The sequence below is a fragment of the Tachyglossus aculeatus genome, chromosome 22 (genome assembly GCF_015852505.1).
Source record: "Tachyglossus aculeatus isolate mTacAcu1 chromosome 22, mTacAcu1.pri, whole genome shotgun sequence".
Lineage (NCBI taxonomy): Eukaryota > Metazoa > Chordata > Mammalia > Monotremata > Tachyglossidae > Tachyglossus > Tachyglossus aculeatus.
Genome location: NC_052087.1, coordinates 2,888,939 through 2,911,546, shown reverse-complemented (window position 1 = coordinate 2,911,546; position 22,608 = coordinate 2,888,939). Strand labels below are relative to the sequence as shown.

Below are 22,608 nucleotides of genomic sequence, written 5' to 3'. Positions count from 1 at the left end.
ACACAGTAAAGCAATGACTTTAACTGTCCACAATGTGACAAAGCCCTGTTCATTCGGTCAACTGAGGCTAAAAATTTCCTGGACTTGTTCAGATGTCTCCTTCACAGAGAGTGAGGATAAGAAACCAGGCTGACCAGGGGGAAGGGGTGTGAGGACCCACTGTAAAGAACAAAATTTGAACACGAGGAGCGATATACCATTATCTATCTGCTCCCAAAATGAGATCAGTGAATATCACTGGGTCCCTTTGCCTATGTGCAAAATTTCGTTTCTAAAGTCGGATTTATAAATTTTGATACCAGTGTGGGCCTCTAAAGCAATACACGATTCCGTCAATTAGGAACTTCTCCGAACATAAAAACTTACCGATCAGTGTGGAGTACAGGTCGAACATTCTTTCCTGCTTGGTACTGCCATCATTTACCAATGTGTGCAGGTCATTAAAGATGCTATTCATCTGACTTCCAAACACTTCTTGTGCTCTTGTGTTATGTTGATCAATCGCCTTTTTACGATCCAGTTTTAAGTGGAGTCCTGACACATCTTTTGTAGTTTCTTCAACTGTATTAAGCAACTAAAGATGTGGGGAAAAGGGAAAAAAAGAAGCATAAGCCCAGCAGTGTGGTTCAGTGGAAAGAGCCCGGGCTTGGGAGCCAAAGGCTCTAATCCCGGCTCCGTCACTTGTCAGCTGTGTGACTTTGGGCAAGTCACTTAACTTCTCTGGGCCTCGGTTACCTCATTTATAAAATGGGGATTAAGACTGAGCCCCACGTGGGACAACCCGATCACCTTGTATCCCCCCCAGTGCTTAGAACAGCACTTCGCACATAGTAAGAGCTTAACAAATGCCATCATTAATTAATTAATCACGGTGGAGTAACACAGCACATCGCCAGGTGGGGTTAATCTTTCGAGCCTATATTGGAGTGGCTGAGGATTCATTTCTTTTCATTTCATTTCTCCCCTACTTTCTTTTCTTAATGGTCCTTGATAAGTGCTTACCAAGTGCCACGGACCTGGCTTAACAAAGCACTTAAATACCATAATTATTATTATTATTTATTGAGCGCTTACAACGTGCACAGCACTGTACTTAGTGCTTGCTATACTGTACTCTCCCACACTAAAGCGCTCAATAAATACGATTGATTGGAAGAGTACAATACAACAAAGTTAGCAGACATGTCCCCTCGTCACCATGAGGTTACAGTCTAGGAGACAGACAGATAATTTGACTTCATGGCTACAAGAGCAAGATTTGTATGTGACCCTGATGCCCGATGAGTTTTACTGTAAACACCTAGAGGGTAGGGTCTATACCTATTGCTCTGTAGAGCATCATGGGCAAATAGGCACTTAGATGTATTTTTGATAACGGACCTCTGGAAACTTTCAGTGCTAAAGGGAAGTTTGGACACCTCAGTGTAGACCTACTGGGTAACCTTTGAGGAGAGACAGCAAAGGTAACTAGGCAACAAGCAGTTGATGCCAATGTGCCTCCTACTTCCATCTATCAATAATAATAATAACTATAATAATGGTATTTGTTAAGCACTTATTAGTTGCCAAGCATTGTGCTAAGCACTGCAGTAGGTAAAAGGTAATCAGGTCCCACATGGGGATCACAGTCTAAATAGGTGGGAGCAGAGGTTTTGAATCCCCATTTACCAGATGAGGAAACTGAGGTACAGCAAAGTTAAGTGACTTGCCCAAGGTCACACAGCAGGTTAAACATCGGAGCCAGGATTAGAATTCAGGTCCTCCAACTCCTTGGCCCATGCTCTTTCCACAAGCCAAGATGCTTCCCAACAGATTTCCATAAAGATAAATTAAAGTGGTCTCTCCGCAGTAGATACAATCACTGGTATTTATTGGGTACTTCCTGTGTACAGAGCAGTGTACTAATTGCTTGGGAAAGTACGACAGAATAAATAGACACACTCGATCCCCACAACTTCTATGGCTTTATGGTTTCTCCCAAGAGGCATAGCCATCATTCAGTAAAAGCCAAGATTTTTAAGGAGAAGCGCATAAAAGTTTAATGCAGTGGAGAATGCAATGTCAAGAGCTACAAAATTAATGCCAGCAACTGACCAGAGACTACACTCCTGATCCCGCCAAAAGGTCAGGGAAAAGAGTATTTTACAAGCTTCCAGTTGTATTCCCTTGGGTGAAAAATTCAATGCTGGCTATACTCTTTGTCCTGGTGAGCCCCAATTAATAGCATTTTGCAAAGAAAACAATTTATAGATTTTTTTCCCCCCTAGTCAAGCCTCTGAATGCTTAAAATGAAGCTTGCAAGCCATAATTTTGGAATGAGGAAAAAAGCCCAAACAAACCTGGCTGGCAGTTTCGTGAAGCTGCTCCTCTGTGTTTTCCAAAACTGTTGTCACATACTCCTCTTCAACAAGCTGTATTTTGGTTTCTTGCAAAGTTTTCTGAGTGCATTTAAGTTCCTTCTCCTTGCTTTGCAAGTCAGCTTTATACTGTTCCAGTTCATTTTTGTTATCTAGAAACAGTTCTGTGACCTAAGAATAAAGTAGTTAGAATTCAAAGCAGGCACCTTTTCAGAAGAGAAAACAAATGTTACGCCTTTATCGTTTTCGCTCCCCAGATATTAAATAATGGACGTGAGTCTCTCTGCAGGGGGTATAATACCTCTGCCCAAGTCCCTCTTGTTTTAAAGTCACGGAGGTACATCTGGGGATACGTTTACCTCGAGATTTTGTTGGGGACCAGGTGGCCACCATTTCACTTTCCATTTCGTCAGAGAATATGGCACCGACAGCCAAAACCCCAGCTATGAAGGACTTAATTTTGTCAGTTGATCGTATTTATTGCCCACTTACTGTGTGCAGAGCACTGTACTAAGCGCTTGGGAGAGTACAATACAATAAACAGACCCATCCCCTGCCCTCAATGAGTCTAGAGAGAGATATGGGTATTAATGTAAATAAATTATAGATATGAACATAAGTGGTGAGGAGTTGGAAGAAGGGATGAATTAAAGGAGCAAGTTAGGGTGACGCAGAGGGAGTGGGAAAAGAGGAAAGGAGAGCATAATTTAATGTGCATGGAGACAGGTGGGGAGAAGAGATCTGTACCATTATAAGACAGTGTACGCTGTGAAGGAAGAGAAAGCTGTTCAGGATGACTTTTCCAAGGTTTACATCTGGAATTGTGGCAAAACAGTTTCTACAGCCTTACCCTCTTTAGCTCTTCTTCCATAACACCAATTTTCTCCACATACTCGGTAATTTGCTCTTCCTGGACAGTCAGTTTTCCATTCATAGCCCTAGAAGGAACCCAAATTCACAATCATGTTATTTTCAGAATAATGCTAGAAAAAGAGACTCAAGTCAGGAAGCAGGAATGATTTGCAGTCTCAAGAAATATAATTTTTATTAAGATCCTAGGCAGGTCTTGAATCTATATCGCCAGGAAAGTTAGTATTGTAGATATAAGTACCAAGAAAGCAGTGTTGCCTAGCAGAAAGAGCATTGGCCTGGAAGTTAGAGGACATGGGTTCTAATGTTGGCTCTGCCAACTGCTGGCTGTGTGACCCTGGGCAAGTCACTCGACTTCTCTGTGCCTCAGTTTCCTCAACTGTAAAATGGGGATTAAATACTTGTTCTCCCTCCTACTTTAGACTGTGAGCTCCATGTGGGACAGGGATTGTGTCCAACCTGAATAACTTGTATCTATCCCAGTGCTTAGAACAGTAATTGACACATAGTAAGCACTTCATTCAATAGAATTTACTGAGCGCTTACTGTGCACAGAGTGCTGTGCTAAGTGCTTAGGAGAGTATAATACAACAATAAACAGAAACATTCCCTGCCCACAATGAGCTTACAGTCTACACAGGGAGAGACTGACATTAATATCAATGAATTACAGATATGTACATGAGTGTTGTGTGGCTGGAAGGTGGGTGATGAGCAAAGGGAGTGGGAGAAGAGGAAAGGGGGGCCTCTTGAAGGAGATGTGCCTTCAATAAGGCTTTCAAGGCGGGGAGAGTCATTGTTGGACTCAAGTCCAACAATGACTTGAGAGGGGAGGGCGTTTCAGGCCAGAGGTAGGATGTGGACGAAGGGCCGGCAGAGAGACAGATGAGATGGAGGCACAGTGAGAGGGTTAGCACTAGAGGAGCGAAGTGTGCAGGCTGAATTGTAGTACGAGAGTAGCAAGGTGAGGTAGGAGGGGACAAGGTGATTGAGTGCCCATGATAAGGAGTTTTTGTTTCACGTGGAGGTGGATGGACAACTACTGGAGGTTTTTGAGGAGTGGGGAAATATGCCTTGAACGTTTCTGCATAAAAATGATCCGGGTAGCAGAGTGAGAAGTGGGGAGAAAGAGGAGGCTGGGAGGTCAGCAAGGAGGCTGGTGCAGTATGCCAGGGGGGATAGGATATGTGATTGTATGAATGTGGCAGCAGTTTGGATGGAGAGGAAAGGGTGGATTTTAGTGATGTCGTGAAGGTGGGACCAACAGGATTCAGTGATGGATTGAATATGTGGGTTGAATGAGAGAGGGCAGTCAAGGATATGCCAAAGTTACAGACTTGTGAGACAGGTAGAATGGTGGTGCAGTCTACAGTGATGGGAAAGTCAATGGGAGTACATTGGATGGGAAGATAAGGAGCTCTGTTTTGGACATGTTAAGCTTGAGGTGACAGGAGGACATCCATGTAGAGATGTCCTGAAGGCAGGAGGAGATGCGAGACTGCAGAGAGGGAGAGAGATCAGGGCTGGAGATGCAAGTTTGAGTGTCATCCACATAGATGTGGTAGTTGAAGCCGTGGTAGTGAATGAGTTCTCCAAGACAGTGGGTGTAGATGGAGAATAGAAGGAGACACAGAAGTGAACCTTGACAGGTAGGGGATGGGAGGCAGAGGAAGAGCCCATGAAGGAGACTGAGAATGAGCAGCCAGAGAGACAAGAGGAGAACCAGAAGAGGACAGTGTCAAGAAAGCCAAGGTTGGATAATGTTTCCAGGAGGAGGGGGTGGTCGACAGTGCTGAAGGCCGCTGAGGTCGAGAAGGATTAGGATGGAGTGGAGGCCAGTGGATTTGGGAAGAAGGAGGTGATTGGTGACCTGTGAGAGGGCGGTTTCGGTGGAGTGAAGGGGACGAAAGCCTGGTTGGAGGGGGTCAAGGAGAGAACTGGAGGAGAGGAACTTGAGTCACTCAAAGAGTTTGGAGGGGAATGATAGGAGGGAGATGCGGCAATAACAGCACCCAGTAAGCGCTCCAGTGCCACTGATTGACTGATAGTGAGCACATTCAAGGCCCCAAGCTACCCCCAAGGGGTTAGTTAAGTGCCAATCGCCTGTCCTGAAAAGGTTGGAATCAAAATATCCTCAAATTCTCAGGGGTCAAAGAGATAGTGGCTGGAGTGGTTTGTGATCAGGCTTTACAGAGGAAGGACAAAACGCCCTGGAGCAGTATGATCTCCTCAGCGCCCTAATGGTGTAACATGACTATGGATGATGGGAAGATGAAGATTTGCTAAAACATTATTTTTAGTGCAGTAAAGTGTTGTTTTTTTTTTTAAAAAATGATATTTGTTAAGTGCATACTACGTGCCAGGCACTGTACTAAGCATTAGAGTAGACATAAGTTAATCATATTGGACACAGTTCAGGTCCCACATGGGGCTCACAGTCTTAATCCCCATTTCACAGATGGGGGGGAACTGAGGCATAGAGGAATAAAGTGATTTGCCCAAGGTCACACAGCAGACAAGTGGTTGGGCAGGGATTAGAACCCAGGTCCTTCTCACTTCCACACTCGGCCTTTATCCACTAAGTCACACTGCTTCTTGGTCTAGCCTGCCAATTTGAATCTTCAGGTTTCTGGCTCAACTCTAGTTTCCAGGACTGCCTTAAGCGTGATCCTGCCTAGAAATAGTTACAGGTTATGAGCCCTCTCACTCTAGGAGGAGTGATAATATTAAGGACATATATGCAGAGCACTGTGCTAAGCACTGGGAGAAAATACACAGTGGGAATTAAACACAATCCCTGCCATTTTAAGAGGAGTATCAACTGCTGTCCCTCACTCTCTGCTTTAAAGACAAGTATCTAATACCTTACAAAACTGCTTTAGTACAGGTAAAATCCCTTTTCTCTAGAAAACAAGCCTCACCACTGGCCACGGATTTCATCTTTCCTTGCTCTTTGCTCCTGGTGACAAACCTGGGGTCTTGAAGTACTGACCCCCGTCTCTTGAAGGCTTCTGGGCTGGGCAGAGCGCCAGGAAGTCTTGCTCAGGTTTGCTGCCATCCAGGAAAAGCCCCCTCCAAAAGAGCAGTCTTTCTCCAGAATAGTTTCAAGCCAACCCATTCCATTTATCGGGAGTTTCTCCAAAGTGTTTCATAATACTAAGCCTTATTTCTGCCAGCCCCTTGCTCTCGGAATGAAATCTCTTCTAATATTATTTTCCGGCAGGACTTACTCATAGCTTTCAACCGAAATGTACATTCCATTTTTCTCTCTGGCAGCAGCGAGATCCCGTTTCAACCGCTCTATTTCTTCTGTATACTCCTATAAAAAGAGACGGAGACAGTTAGGCTGCTGAGTTTGATGCATTTCAGAAAACACCTTCAAGATCTGGTACGCCAACCAACCTTTTGACCCCGCCCAACCTAACCGGATTATCTGTCGATTGAAAATACACTTAAAATGAAAGAAAGCACCTCTTGGTTGCAGTAGATTTCAAAGATACTTTGAGAAGCAGCATGGAGAAGCAGCACCCCAGTGCTTAGAACAGTGCCTGGCACATAGTAAGTGCTTAACAAATGCCACAATTACTACTAATTTAAATTATTTTTATCAACACTGAAAGAATGAGCCACTATATTCTCCAATATTTGCTAATACAGTCCCCTAGATTGGTTTCTGGTTCTGCTAAGGGTCTGCAGTTTTGATCATACTTAGCATATGCATATCCAGAAAACTGGGTTACCAAATTTTTGGTTGAGATAAACATTCAGAGGGGTGTGCTATCTATATTCAAGTTACTATGTATATATGTTTGTACTTATTTATTACTCTATTTATTTTACTTGTACATATTTATTCTATTTATTTTATTTTGTTAATATGTTTTGTTTTGTTGTCTGTCTCCCCCTTCTAGACTGTAAGCCCGCTGTTGGGTAGGGACCGTCTCTATATGTTGCCAACTTGTACTTCCCAAGCGCTTCGTACAGTGCTCTGCACACAGTAAGCGCTCAATAAATACGATTGAATTAATTAATGAATGAATTATTAGAATGTGTACACAAATACATTCCACTGAAAACTATGCAACTCCCCCATGTATATATATGGTGCCAAATCAGGTCAAAGGTCCCTGAATAAGGTGGAATGTGACCTGTTTCGATGAAACCAAAAATCTAAACCCCCACCTGCACCAGTCCCACTACTAATAAAATAATATTTTATTATTTTAAACGAATAATTAATTCATTAGATCGATAGCATTTATTCAGTGCTTACTGTGCGCAGAGCAAAAAAGGTCGTCATTCTACCCTATGATGCTAACGCCTAGTTTTAGAGAAATGGCATGACCTAGTGAAAGAAGCACGAGCCTAGGATTCAGAGGACCTGGGTTCTAATCCCAGTTCCCCCACTTGCCTGCTGGGTGACCTTGGACAAGTCACTAAACTTTTCTGTGCCTCAAGTTACCTGATCAATAAAATGGGGATTCAACTCCTGTTCGCCCTCCTACTTAGACTGTGAGCTCTATGTGGGACAGGGACTGGGTCCCACCAGATTATCTTGTAATAATAATAATAATAATTGTGGCATTTAAGTGCTTTTACTGTGCTTACTGTACTATGTGAATAGAGAGTCTGGACTGAGCCTGCCAACAGAGTTACGCTAAAGCCCCAAGCTTGGCATTCCTCAGAGACAAAGTGTCCCAACAGCATAAATTAATAAAATAAAATAAAAAATTTGTGTGGTTTTTAAAATTTTAATGTTATTTGTTAAGTGCTTACTATGTTCCAGGCCAAGCAGTGGGGTAGATATAAATTAGTCAGATTGGACAAACTCCATGTCCTACATGGGGCTCACAGTGTTAATGCCCATTTTACAGAGGTGGGAACTGGGGCAAAGAGGAAGTGAAATGACTTGTCCAAGGTCACACAGCAGACAAGTGGAAGAGCAAGGATTAGAACCCAGGTGTTTCTTACTTCCAGGCCACGCTGCTTCTCCTTGTCAGCAAGAATGGCATCTGAACTTTTGACACCTGTCTATGTGCTTTGTCTTGTTGTCTGTCTCCGCATTCTCGACTGTGAGCCCGTTGTTGGGTAGGGACCGTCTCTATATGTTGCCGACTTGTACTTCCCAAGCGCTTAGTACAGTGCTCTGCACACAGTAAGTGCTCAATAAATACGATTGAATGAATGAATGAATGAATTTGGACTGTGTTCAGGGCTGAGGCCGGGTCAGGCTCTTTCCCAGTGAGACCTAGAGGCTGGGATCCAGCTCCTTCCATGTTTGGGAGGAAGAGAGTGTGCTAATGAGATTCCTCTCTTCAGGGGCTCGAGGAGGTTGGGTTTCCAAGCTGCTCGATGCACCTTCAAAGGCTCCAGAGGGTAAGCAAGCGTTCAGAAGTTCGCTTTGCCATTAGTCACGAGGGAAAACAGAATGCTTACCACACAACTACAAGAGGACAGATGTTCCTTCTGGCCACCTCTGAGGCCGTTTCCTTGCAGCTGCCGTGAACTGCCCCTTTCATATTTCAAACATTTCCTGTTCTGCTTTCGTTTGAGGTTTTCAGCATTTTTCAAATAAGGGATGCAGTGTGTGTGTTTTTTTATGATATTTGTTAAGCACTTACTACGTACGACGCACTAAGCACTGGGGTAGATACGAGATACAGGTTGGCCACAGTTCCGGCCGTGCGTGGGGCTCACGGTCTTAATTCCCGTTTTACAGATGAGGTAACAGGCACAGAGAAGTGAAGTGACCTCCCCGAGGTCACACAGCAGACAAGTTGCACAGCTGGAATTAGAAGTCGGGTCCTTCTAACTCCCAGACCTGTGTTCTACTCACTAGCCCACAGTGCAGGCTTAAAAAGTGGGCTGCACTGTAGTTTAGCTTCCAGGGGCTGGGATAATTAGATTCCTGTTCTCTCTCCTATTTAGATTGTGAGCTCTCAGTAGTTAACCCACTGCTGCAACAGGGCATCAGTCTTTCCCATTCTGTACTGGGCAGAATCTGACTGACATGTTTTATCTCAAGTTCTACCTCTCTTAGAGCTATGTTCTAGCCTGCTCCTCCTCAAGTGGTTCTGATAGCCGAAGATAAGGTTTTGATTCCCAAATTCATATTATATAACTCATCCAAAGTTCGTTATTTATTCCACCCCTTCCAGGGGGGAAGGGAAGAAAAGTGAGTTCATCTGTTATTATGGTAATGCAGTTTGGGTAGGTTAAATTGATTTTATTTCATACTTTTTAATGGTGCCAAAGTACTTAAAGTAACTTACAGTCATTTGAGACTTTGCAAGGGGAGATGGTACGCTCAAATGGCAGGTATAAAAGTTGGCTTCATGTGCTAACTGTTCTAAGAGAGTTGGTCATTTCTTAAACATCCCAACTCTGCCACCTGTCTGCTGTGTGACCTTGGGCAAGCCACTTAACTTCTCTGAGCCTCAGTTCCCTCATCTGTCAAATGGGGATGAAGACTGTGAGCCCCACGTGGGACAACCTGATCACCTCGTGTCCCCCCCCCCAGCACTTAGAGCAGTGCTTTGCACATAGTAAGCGCTTAACAAATGCCATTATTATTATTATTATTTGGAGCAAATGTAAGTTAAAATAGCCAAATCGGAGGAAACTCAAAATTATTACCTTAATAAGAGCTTTTTTGGTCAACTTCTGATTAATTTCCGGTTTATTCATGATATTCTTGGCTCTATGAGCATATTCCAAAGTACTCAAAGTTTCCTATTGAACAAAGACAAGCAAAGTTAGTCAAAAGGGCTACAATTCCAGCACTGTTTTATCCCATTGGGTGCGGAAGAGTTCAAGGGCAGCCTCAGGTAACGTCGTCACTCTCAACCAAAAAGGGCTCACCGGCCGTGGATCTGTTCTGTTCCTTGGCCTTGATGAGCTTGCCAAATACTCTGATGAAAATTGAATCTCTCAGACATAAGCACCTCAGAGTCTTCCCCTCTCCAACTCTTCCTTCTAACTGTCTTCGCCCTGCTCCAGGAACTAGTCATATCCACTCGACTCCTGAATCAGCCTCCTCAGTGGTCCCCCTGCCTCCAGTCTCTTTCCTCTCCAGTTACTGGCATCATTTTCTCTACAATATTCTGCTCCTGTAATCCATTATAGAATGGCGTTAACATAAATAAATTACAGGTATGTAAATAAGTGCTGCAGGGCTGAAGTGGGAGTGAATAAAGGGTGCAAATACAACTGCAAGGGTGATGCACAAGGGAGTGGGCGAAGAGGAAATTAGGGCTCAGTCCGGGAAGGCCTCATGGGGAGATATGCCTTCAATAAGGCTTTGAAGCGGGGGAGAGTGATCGTCTTCACAGCCGTGAAGTGGGGAGTTCCAGGCCAGAGGTAGGACACAGGCCAAATGGTGTTTAGCAAGATAGACGAGATCAAGATACAGTGAGTCCCAGAAATGGGCTGTTGGTCTTTAAACTGTAAGCTCCTTCAGTCAGTCAACTGCATTAATTGAGCGCTAACTGTGTGCACAGCACTGGACTAAGCGCTTGGGAGAGTACGATATCACAATAGACTACTTTCGTGCCAGCTCCTTCAGTCAGTCAACCGTATTGAGCGTTGTGTGCAGAGCACTGGACTAGGCGCTTGGGAGAGTACGATATAACAATAAACAGACTCATTCCGTGCCCCCAACAAGCTTAGAGGGGAAAAGAACTCATCTACCCTCACTGTTGTAATCCCAAGAACTCAGTACAGTGCTCTGTATTCAGTAAGTGCTCAATAACTACCACCGATTGAATGATTGATTGGAACTTTTCTGTAGGCTGCCGTACGAATAATAAATGGGGCGAGTACCTTCTGGGTGGGGGAGGGAGGACGGTTTCTCACCTCAAGATTGAGGGATGCAGGAGAAATTGTAGCAATTATGGATGTCTTGGTACGGCCTCCGAGAGAATCTTGGAGGATCCTCGTTAGTTTGGATTCCCTGTATGGAATATGCGGCGTTCTCTCTACAAGGGCAGTAATAACCCTTCCCAAAGTTAACAGGGACTGATTGATGTTTCCAGCTTCACGAGCTCTTTTGTCAACTGCTCCGGAACGTCCGATGTTTTCGCTTCCTGCAAGATCAACCTTGTGAAAATTGGAGGGGGAGGGGAGAGAAAATAAAAACCTTCAGTGGGTCACAAATCAGTTAAAAACGTCAGCAAACATTTTCCAGTTGACGAGTTTCTTCCCAACCGATAATGCCTCCACTGATTCCAAATGTTTACCCCAAAGTACAGGTGGGTTAAGCCGCTTGGTGTAGTTGTACTTACCAAGTTCAGTTTCCCAATTTTAACAAGCTCTTCTCCATCGACAGTGGTTTCTTTCATGTGTATTGTCACGGAAAACACAGAGTGGGAACGACTGAAAAAAAATCAAGGCCGTTAAAAATAGTCTTTAGGAAACAAGGCATCATACGCTGGATGAAGACATCGATCAGGATATAACTGTCAAAGTTGATCACCCGCGCGTCAAGCTACACTCCTGTCGCTGTGGCCCAAACTTCTCCACAAGGCCAGAGCCTGCGGCCATTTGCTCCCTCCCCGCTGGGGTACAGAGGGGAACCCAAAGGAGCCTTTACAGCTTTCAGATCGTCGAGGCAGTAGTACCTCAAAGGACCAATTGGTACCCCTCATCCTGTCCTCTTCCCACCACACATTCCCCCTTAATGTTACCCTCTCCTGTCATTCCCCCAAGTCCTTCTCTCTCAACACCCGCCAATGCCCCCCACCATTGTCAATCCTGTTATGGTCTTGAAATCCCCCTTGAGCCATGACCTGCCCTTGGCACTCATTCCTCCTCCTTGTCAGAGACTTGGCGCTCAAGTCAGTGACGCTGTCTCCCCGCCCTGCCATATCTCAAAGGGGCCTCATCTTCTCCCACTGTGACAGACTGATGGGGAAAGGGGGTAGGACCTGCTCTTTGCCCTCCCACATCCCCCATGTTGCTTTCACTCTATTTCGCCCCCTTCATCTCCCTCCTTTTCTTTCGAGTCTCTGATCATCCACCTCTCCCACCCATTACCAACCCCTAGTAGTTGCTGATATCTACCCCCTCCTGACTCCTCTGCATTTCTCGCTAATATTCATGCTTGTACATATTTATTCTATTTATTTTATTCTGTGAATATGTTTTGTCTTGTTCTCTGTCTCCCCCTTCTAGACTGTGAGCCCACTGCTGGGTAGGGACCGTCTCTATATGTTGCCAAATTGTACTTCCCAAGCACTTAGTACAGTTCTCTGCACACAGTAAGCGCTCAATAAATACAATTGAATGAATGAATGCTTATCTCACCCTCCTGCTCCCCCTGGCTTCAAAGCCTTATTGAAGGCACATCTCTTCTCCCATTCATTCAATCAATCGTATTTATTGAGTGCTTACCATGTGCAGAACACTGTACTAACCACTTGGGAAGTACAAATTGGCAGCATATAGAGACAGTCCCTACCCAACAGTGGGCTCACAGTGTAGAAGGGGGAGACGGATAACAAAACAAAACAAGTAGACAGGTGTCCATACCATCAGAATAAATAGAATTATAGCTATATACACTTCATTAATAAAATAGAGTGATAAATCTGTACAAATATACATAAGTGCTGTGGGGAGGGGAAGAGGGTAGGGTAAAGGGAGGGAGGGGGGTGATGAGGAGGGGAGGAGGAGAGGAAAAAAGCGGGGGACAGTCTGGGAAGGCCTCTTGGAGAAGGTGAGCTCTCAGTAGGGCTCTGAAGGGATCTAAACTCCTAGAATGGGTCATTTTATACCTGCCATCTCAATTTCTTCGCCACCAACTCTCTTCTCAACCCTCTGCCCACTGTCTTTTGGACCCTTTCAACTCTACAAAGACTGCTCTCTCCATAGTCACCAATGACCTTCTTATAGTCAAGTCTATATGCACCCTGATAATTCTCAAGCTCTGCTACTTTTGACCTTCTGGATCGTTCCCTCCTCCTCAAAACAGTCACTCTCCTAATTGGGTTCTCCTCCTCCCCCTCCTCAGTTTCATTTGCTGACTCCTTCTCTGCTTCATCCTCTAACCGCGGATGTCACCCAAAGCTCCTGACACTGGGACAAGAAATCTGAGGCTGGAAGCATGCGCCTGGTAGATAGATTGTAGAGGCTGTGAGGTGTAATAATAATAATGATACTAATAGTATTTGTTAAGCATTTACTATGTGCCATGGGCTGTTCTAAGCACTGGGATAGAGATACAAGGTAATCAGGTCGGACACAGTCCCTGTCCCCCATGGGGCTCACGGTCTTAATCCCCATAGTAAGTGCTTAATAAATGCCATTACTATTATTATTATTACCCCAGCACTTGGGTAGAACAGTGCTTGGCACCTAGTAAGCGCTTAACAAATACCATAATTAAATTAAACACAGCTTAAATCTTGAATGGGATTTAATTTGATCTGTGGCCCTCTGATCAACGAGGAGCACCTGGGAAGTGGCCACGTTTCTCTCACCTGGAGTAAGCATTCAAGAAAGTTGCCGCTGTCGTTCGTTTGGCTGCTCCCCTCTCCAAGATTTGGTAGACTTCATCTTTGTTGTGCACGGTGATTTCTTCCAAACCTTTGATGATGACTCCCCTCTGGCATCATATTTAAAACAGGGTAAACAATGTATAACTTTTAGCTTCGGAAAGGTCATCGGATCTCCAAGACTCAGAGACCAGAACCCAAGAAAATTACCTTGTTCCGGGGATCGTCAAACATTTGCAGTTTCTCGGAAACGTCAGCCGATGGATTCAGTAGATCAAAGAGCTCCTCGTTATAGATTTCCAACAGGGATACTTTGATCGAGAATTCCGTCCCGTTCTCACTAAGTTTCTCAAAGATCTGATGCAGCGTGCGGGGTATGATTCCAGCCAATGGATCCTGAAACAAAAGGACAATCAATTATCAGCAAGGTAACGATCGGAAGGAGGATCAGACATTCAGCCTCAAAAAGGGGAGATAGGATGGTGCAAGAGTGGTCTAAAGGTTTTTATTTTTAAAAACAAGGGACCACGTTATGAAGCGGGTCAAAAACTAGCACTTTTGATCTACACCAGCATTCTCAGACTTCAAACTAAGCCTACCGTATCCGGCTTTTAACTGGCTGAATTTCCTTTCTACGTACCAGCCCACGTCCTTGCGATGGGCCACAGCGACCCTTTCTATTAAAGAAGGCTTACTTTGGAGAAACGGGAAGATGAACTACCCACAACCAGGCATCTAGGGCAAGATTTTCCAGCTCCTCTTTCTAGCTAAAGGAAGATTAAGGCTCTCCGTTGGCCTTATTATTTCTATCCCACACAAGAGGCAAAACTTTTGGTTCTCTAGCCTAATCTCAAGCCCCTCCAAATTCACACATTGCAAATCTTGAGGTGCTAGAAGCTGGGAAGGACAATCTCCTCACAACCCTAATTCCTCTTGGAAATGAGGGAATAGGAGGATCTCATTGAAAAATTCCTTTACTGCAGTTGACCACAGGCTCGATTCTTCATTTCGGAAGGCACCTACCAACATGGACACATGCTGGATCTCATCCTCTCTAGTTATTGTACAGTCTCTACCCTCATCAACTCCAAAATTCCGCCATCCGACCACAAGCTCCTCACCTGCCTTCTCTCCCACATGAAGGAGCCTAGGTTAGAGAGTCAACGCCCAAGGTCACTCGTCTGCTGTGTGACCTTAGGCAAGTCACTTCTCTGCCTCAGTTGCCTCATCTTGTAAAGTGGGGGTTGAGACTGTGAGCCCCACACGGGACAATTATGACACCTGTCTACATGTTTGGTTTTGTTGTCTGTCTCCCCCTTCTAGACTGTGGGCCCGTTGTCGGGTAGGGACCGTCTCTATATGTTGCCGACTTGTACTTCCCAAGTGCTTAGTCCAGTGCTCTGCACACAGTAAGCGCTCAATAAATACGATTGAATGAATGACAGCCTGTGTCCAACCTGATGTGCTTGCATCCACCGTAGTGCTTGGCTCATAGTAAGCTCTTAATATTTGTTACTCTTTTTATTTATTTTATTTGTACATATTTATTCTATTTATTTTATTTTGTTAATATGTTTTGTTTTGTTCTCTGTCTCCCCCCTTCTAGACTGTGAGCCCACTGTTGGGTAGGGACCGTCTCTATATGTTGCCAACTTGGACTTCCCAAGCGCTTAGTACAGTGCTCTGCACACAGTAAGCGCTCAATAAATATATATAAATGAATATACCCCGTCCCTTCAAATCTGCCCTGTCCCCCAATAGAGACCTCCAAAATTTTGACCCCCGCCTCCAATTTTCTGAAGTCATCACGCCCCATCTGGTGTCCATAACTAAACTACCTTCCCTCAGTGGTATTTATTGAGTGCTTACTGTGTGCAGAACATTGTACTAAGCGCTTGGGAGAGTACAACACCCTTGGGAGAATACAATACGCTGAAGAAGCAGTGGGGCCTAGTGGATAGAGCATGGGCCTGAGAATCAGGAGAACCTGCATTCTAATCCTGGCTCTGCCACGTCACTTTTCTGAGCCTCAGTTACCTCACCAGTAAAATGGGGAATAAGACTGTAAGCCCCATGTGGGACATGGACTTTGTCCAACCTGATTGGCTTTCATCTACCCCAGCACTTAGAACAGTGCCTGGCACATAGTAAGCGCTTAATATCATAAAAAATTTACATAATGGAGTTGTTGGACACATTTCCTGACCACAGTTTACAGTCTAGAGGGGGTGCACAGATGCACATCTGAAGCACAAATTCACACCCTCAACAATACCCTCTCCACTAAACTCAACTCCATCCCACCTCCCTCCTACCAATCCTCTCCACACTTTTTAATTGAGTTGCTTAAACTTCATTCATTCAGTCGTATTAATTGAGTGCTTATTGTGTGCAAAGCACTGTTCTAAGCGCTTGGGAGAGTACAATGGAACAACAAACAGACATTCCTGCCCACAGCGAGCTCACAGTCTAGAACTAGTTTGCCCCTGCTGCCTCCACTCTCACAACTCTTTGTCCTCCTCCAGCCTGGCTTCCACCCGCTTTGCTCCATAGAAATTGCTCTCGAGATCACCAATGACCTCCTCCTTGCTAAAACCAATGGCTTTGACTCCATCCAAATCCTCCTTGGCCTTTCTGTTGCTTGCCACACTGTGGGCCACCCCTTCAATCTTGGAAATACCGCCATCTTCCATCTCACAAGCCTGTAACCGTGGTGCTATCCTTGATACATAACAATAATAATGATGGCATTTGTTAAGCGCTTACTATGTGTGAAGCACTGGTCTAAACACTGGGTGGGGGGGGAGATACAAGGTGATCAGGTTGTCCCATGGGGGGCTCACAGTCTTAATCCTCATTTTACAGATGAGGTAACTGAGGCCCAGAGAAGTGAAGTGACTTGCCCAAGGCCACACAGCTGACAAGGGGCGGAGCCGGGATTAGAACCCATGACCTCTGGCTCCCAAGCCTGGGCTCTTTCCACTGAGCCACACTGTGATACATCTCTCTAATATAACTCACACTCAGTCTGTCACCAAATACTGTCGCTTCTACCTTCACAACATCTCTGGAATCTGCCTTTTCCTCTCCATCAAAACTACCACCCTGATTCACTTATCCTATCCTGCCTTGATTACTGCATTAGCCTCCTCACTAACCACCCTGACTCCTGTCTCTCCCTACTCCAGTCCACACGTCACTCGCCTGTTAGAATCCCTGTTCTTTAAAGAAAATTAAAAAAAAAAAAAAATCGGACCACATCTCCCCGCTCCTCAACCTTCTGGCCTGGAAGTCCCTCTCCTTTCATACACAACAGACGATTATTCTCCCCACCGTCAAAGCCTTATTAAAAATCACATCTCCACCAAGAGGCAAGACAGAGCCCTCATCTTGTATACTCCCCCTCCCTTCCGCGTCACCTATGCAGTTGGACCTTTATCCTTTAAGCAGTTGATATTCACCCCACCTTCAGCCCCACCGTACTTATGTACATATCCGTTATTTTAATGTCTGTCTCCCCCTCTAGACTGCAAGTTCCTTGTGGGTAGGGACGGTACCTATAAATTCTGCTATACTGTACTCTCCAAAGTGCTTAGTGCAGTGGTTTGTCCATAATAAATGTTCAATGCCACTGATTGATTGATTCTGTAATGGTCCTACAAACCCAGAATGAAATGCAAAACAGTTCGCTTGGATGAGAAACAAGGACAACGATCCAGGCGGGGGAAGGATGGCTTAGACACAAAGTTAGCAGTAAGAGGCTTGCGGGGTGGTCATGAATATTAGTTTACAATATAGTGCCAGTATTAAAAGCTAACATCTTACTCCTGGAATGTAGTCTAGTAGTCACTGTACTGGTCAGATGCATTAGAATCCTGAAAACAGCTTTTAGTTATTCTCCTTTAAAACTTCCTGGCTTTTAGGATGAAAAAACAGTGGCATAGGCCACTAAGACTTTGGGAGCCTCCATCCCTGGTTATCTTTTAAGGGAAAAATAAAACTAACTGTCAGTTAGCCTGGAGGAGGGATGGAAGCAGCATGGCCTAGTGGAAAGAGCACAGGTCTAAGAGGCAGAAGACCTGGGCTCTAATCCCCATTTTGCCACTTTCCCCCTATGTGACCTTGGGCAGGTCACTTAATTTCTCTGTGCCTCAGTTTCCTCATCTGCAAAAATCAACGGTGTTTATACTGGGCAAGTCACTTAACTTCTCTGTGCCTCAGCTACCTCATCTGTAAAATGGGGATTGAGACTGTGAGACCCACGTGGGACAACCCAATCCTAGTACCCCACCCCCAGCGCTTAGAACAGTGCTTTGCACATAGTAGGCGCTTAACAAATGCTATCATCATTATTATTATTATACCATTTATGCAGATAATTGTACTAAGCACTTGGGAAAGTACAGTACAATGAGTTGGCAGACAATCCCTGCTCACAAGGAGCTTGCAGTCTATAGGAGGGGCCAGACATTGAAATAATAGAGTATAAGGATATAGCAAGTCACTTCACTTCTCTGTGCCTCAGTTACTTTATCAGTAAAACGGGGATTGAGACTGTGAGCCCCACATGGGACAGGGACTGTGTCCAACTTGATTTGCTTGAATCCACTCCAGCACTTGGTACACGTAGTAAGCACTTAAAATACCATTAATATTATTATTATATGTACATGAGTTCTGGGGGGTTTGGGTGGGTATCAAAGTACTTAAATGGATACCTGGCCAAATGCACAGATGATGGTGGGTAGAGGAAACAAGGGCTTAGTTGGGAAAGACGTTTTGGAGGAGATGTGATTTTTAGGAGGGTTTTGAAGGTTGGGAGGGGGGAGGTCTGTCAGAAAGGAAGAGAGAGGGTGTTCCAGGCCTGAGAATTCTATACCTGTTCGCCCTCTCCCTTAATAATAATAATGATGGCATTTGTTAAGCGCTTACTATGTGCAAAGCACTGTTCTAAGCGCTAGGGAGGTTACAAAGTGATCAGGTTGTCCCACGGGGGGCTCACAGGCTTAACCCCCCATTTTACAGCTGAGGTAACTGAGGCTCAGAGAAGCAAAGTGACCTGCCCAAAGTCACACAGCAGACAATTGGCGGAGCCGGGATTTGAACCCATGACCTCTGACTGCAAAGGCCGGGCTCTTTCCACTGAGCCACGCTGCCTTAAACCTGTGAACCCCGTGTACTGTGCTTCATTTGATTATCGTGTATCTATGCCAGTTCTTAATCCAGTGCCTGGCATGTAGTAAGTGCTTAAATACCACAAGTATTATTTATAGTAGAAGTGGTAGGAAGTAAAAGAAGAAGCATATTCCCCATGCTCAGACTTCTCCCTTTTAGACAAATGGCTGCCAGTTCCGTGGGTTGCTCTGTCAATCCCCGAAAGCCTAGCAGGGTTAAAAAACTGTACACTCTGAAGATAGAAATATTCTGTGATTTTCTTCTATTATATTTCCCTAAATGCCCAGACAGTACCCTGAACACAGTAGGCGCTCAATAAATGATGATGCCGATTGTACTGTTAAATCATCCTGGAGTTGTTTCTGCTGATGAAAATGGCCCCTAGTTAATGGGTTGCTAACCCAGGGGAAGGTGGAAGAACACTTATAACCTTACAAGCTCCAAATAATTGATTGATTTAAAGGTCACAGCTGTCAAATAGGAGGACCCCTCTTTATTGTCTCAACAAAAGTTAGAGGCCAACCCACCCGGATAAGGCAATACCCGCTCAAGAATTGAGTCAAGGCCAGGAAACGAAGGAAATCGAACTGTGCTCGTTAATCAGTGAATTTTGGTGGGGAAGGAGCCCAGATTGCATTTTCTCCCTCCCATAATCTTTCCTGCATCGGCATTCTAGAGTATTAAAGGTGGCTCATAATATTAAAGGTTGTTCAGCTAGTTTAGAGTTGCTGCAGGGCTTTCCTGCACTCACCCTCCTGCAATCTGGATTCATTTCCTACCAAAATTCACTGGTTTCCACTAGAAAAGTGTTCATGCTCGAACAGCACACTAAAGAGAGAAAGCAAAAAAACGTACGAAAGGCAGCTTTTCCTAACCCAGGGCAGGACTAAATAGGGAATTCTAACGCCTTCCAGGTCTGGGTTGGAGGGAAAATAAGCAGAATTAAATTCCTGTTAGTGGACTGGACTGAGTAATACCAGTAGCCTCCGAGTCAAGCGGGAAAGGTTGAGGATTTTAGGATTACAAAACTTTGACGTGGTTTAGATCAGGGAAAAATTCTGGCTCGCATGGTTTGGCGAAGGCTCAGGAAGAGTGCAAGTGCCTTGTGGAGGATTGTCTGGGTAGTCCAGATTTCAATATGGTCACCAGGCAGACCCTCCACCCCCAAACTGAGGGGGTGACACCACCCCCAGTACAAATTAAGGACACCAACTCTCCTCAGGGTTAGGATCACCAGCCTCACCGTGGGCAAAACTCATGCTCTGCCCAGCTAACAGGTTAGCCTGGTGGTGTTGGTTTGTTCTTGGGTGGGTTAGAACTTCTCTGTGCCTCAGTTACTTCATCTGTAAAATGGGGATTAAGACTGTGGGCCCCACGTGGGACGACCTAATTGTATGAGAGAAGCAGCGTGGCTCAGTAGAAAGAGGTCGTGGGTTCTACTCCTGAAACCGCCACTTTTTTTTTTAAATGGCATTTATTAAACGTTTACTACGTGCAAAGCACTGTTCTAAGCGCTGGGGAGGTAACAAGGTGATCAAGTTGTCCCATGTGGTGCTCACAGTCTTAATCCCCATTTTACAAATGAGGTAACAGGCACAGAGAAGTTAAGTGTCTTGCCCAAAGTCACACAGCTGACAATTGGCAGAGCCGGGATATGGACCTGTGACCTCTGATTCCAAAGCCCGTGCTCCTTCCACTGAGCCACGCTGCTTCTTGTCTGCTGTGTGACTTTGGGCAAGTCACTTCACTTCTCTGTGCCTCAGTTACCTCATCTGTAAAATGGGGATTAGGACTGTGAGCCCCATGTGGGACAGGGACTGTGTCCAACCTGGTTAGCTTGTCTCTGCCCCAGCGTTTAATACCATCATAATTTTCCAGCAAGTTCAAGAGGAGTAGTAATAATAATAATAAAAATCGCATTTACTCTGCGTTTCCTATGTGCCTGTCACCGTTTTAAGCGCTGGAGTGGATACAAGCTAATTGGGTTGTACACACTAAGTGCTTATTGCACGCGGAGTGCCGAACTAAGCGCTGGGAGAGGATACATATGTGGGAAACAGACACGGTCCCCGACCCCCAGGGGGTCTTAGTAGGAGAGAGGAAATACATACTTCTTCCCAAGTGTACTCTTCATTAGGTGACCGCTCTCCTTCCATGGTAAATGTCTTTCCCGTACCGGTTTGGCCATATCTGTAAATGGGAATCGTAAGATTTTTTTAGCTGGACGCCGCAGTCCGTCAAGATGAGAACGCAGGGTCATCTCACTTACGCAAAGATGGTGCAATTGTATCCCATGATGACTTCATCCAAGATAGGGCACACCACACTCCTGTAGACATCAATTTGTTTTGTGGAGGGCCCAAAAACCTATCAAAGGAAACCCAGACAGAGAGGTTATTAGAGAATGCCTTTTCCAGAGATCCTATAAATGAACACTATTATGTTTCCCATTTATTTATAAGATGGACATCGTGATCATCAATGGTATTGAGTGCTTACTCTGTGCAGAGCACTGTACTAAGCCCTTGGGACACTACAGTACAGTGAAGTTGGTCAGCTATGGCCCCTGCCCACAATGAGCTTACAGTCTAAAGGGGGAAGACAGACATTGATTTGATATATAATATATTAAAGATATATGTATATATGTGCTGTGGGGTTGAGGGCGAGGCAGATATCAAATGCCCAAAGGTCACAAATCCAAGTGTGTAGATGACTCTGAAGGGAAAGGGAACTGGGAAGAGGCCTTAATTTGGCCTCTTAGATCTCCTTTAATAGTAATAACATGTTACCAGCAATTGTACAGAGGACATTTATTTATTTTATTTGTACATATTTATTCTATTTATTTTATTTTGTTAATGTTTTGTTTTGTTCTCTGTCTCCCCCTTATAGACTGTAATAACATGTTACCAGCAATTGTACAGAGGACATTGATTTATTTTATTTGTACATATTTATTCTATTTATTTTATTTTGTTAATGTTTTGTTCTCTGTCTCCCCCTTCTAGACTGTAATAACATGTTATCAGCAATTGTACAGAGGACATTTATTTATTTTATTTGTACATATTTACTCTATTTATTTTGTTAATGTTTTGTTTTGTTCTCTGTTTCCCCCTTCTAGACTGTAATAACATGTTACCAGCAATTGTACAGAGGACATTTATTTATTTTACTTGTACATATTTATTCTATTTATTTTATTTTGTTAATATGTTTTGTTCTCTGTCTCCCCCTTCAAGACTGTGAGCCCACCGTTGGGTAGGGACCGTCTCTATATGTTGCCAACTTGTACTTCCCCAGTGCTTAGTACAGTGCTCTGCACACAGTAAGCGCTCAATAAATATGATTGAATGAATGAATGAATGACATTTAATGTGCTTATTTCTATCCACTGTTTGGGAGGGAGAGTTACGCCTGTTGTCTCTCAACGTATCATGAAAAAGTGTCAGGACCTGGCGCTTCAGAAGGTCCGATCTGTCTGGTTCAGACTCAGGTTACCAGCTCCTTCTGGCTCCTAGGCTCTTCCTCTGGCAGTAGTGATAGTATTTCTTAGGTGCTGTGAGTACAACAGAGCACTAAATGCTGGAAAATACTTCACAGATGAAGTAAGACATAGTTCCTGGCCTCCAAGGGGCTCGCAATCTAATAAGAGCTCCCATCTTTCTCTTTTTTTGGTTTTAAATGGTATTTAAGTGCTTCCTGTGTGT

The 22,608-nt window shown here is 44.5% G+C and overlaps 1 protein-coding gene across 1 annotated transcript in view; it reads right to left on the bottom strand.

The window, feature by feature from the left end:
• Positions 1-22,608, bottom strand: part of KIF11 (kinesin family member 11) — a 57,438-nt gene that overhangs the window by 19,454 nt on the left and 15,376 nt on the right. Inside the window, exons 3-13 of the mRNA XM_038764615.1 lie at positions 21,165-21,262; positions 21,007-21,085; positions 13,931-14,116; positions 13,706-13,830; positions 11,510-11,600; positions 11,082-11,324; positions 9,864-9,959; positions 6,458-6,546; positions 3,208-3,295; positions 2,340-2,528; positions 367-574 (exon numbers count right to left, since the gene is read on the bottom strand). Of these exons, the coding sequence (XP_038620543.1) occupies positions 367-574; positions 2,340-2,528; positions 3,208-3,295; positions 6,458-6,546; positions 9,864-9,959; positions 11,082-11,324; positions 11,510-11,600; positions 13,706-13,830; positions 13,931-14,116; positions 21,007-21,085; positions 21,165-21,262 (1,492 nt within the window). The remainder of the gene's footprint in view (positions 1-366; positions 575-2,339; positions 2,529-3,207; positions 3,296-6,457; positions 6,547-9,863; positions 9,960-11,081; positions 11,325-11,509; positions 11,601-13,705; positions 13,831-13,930; positions 14,117-21,006; positions 21,086-21,164; positions 21,263-22,608) is intronic.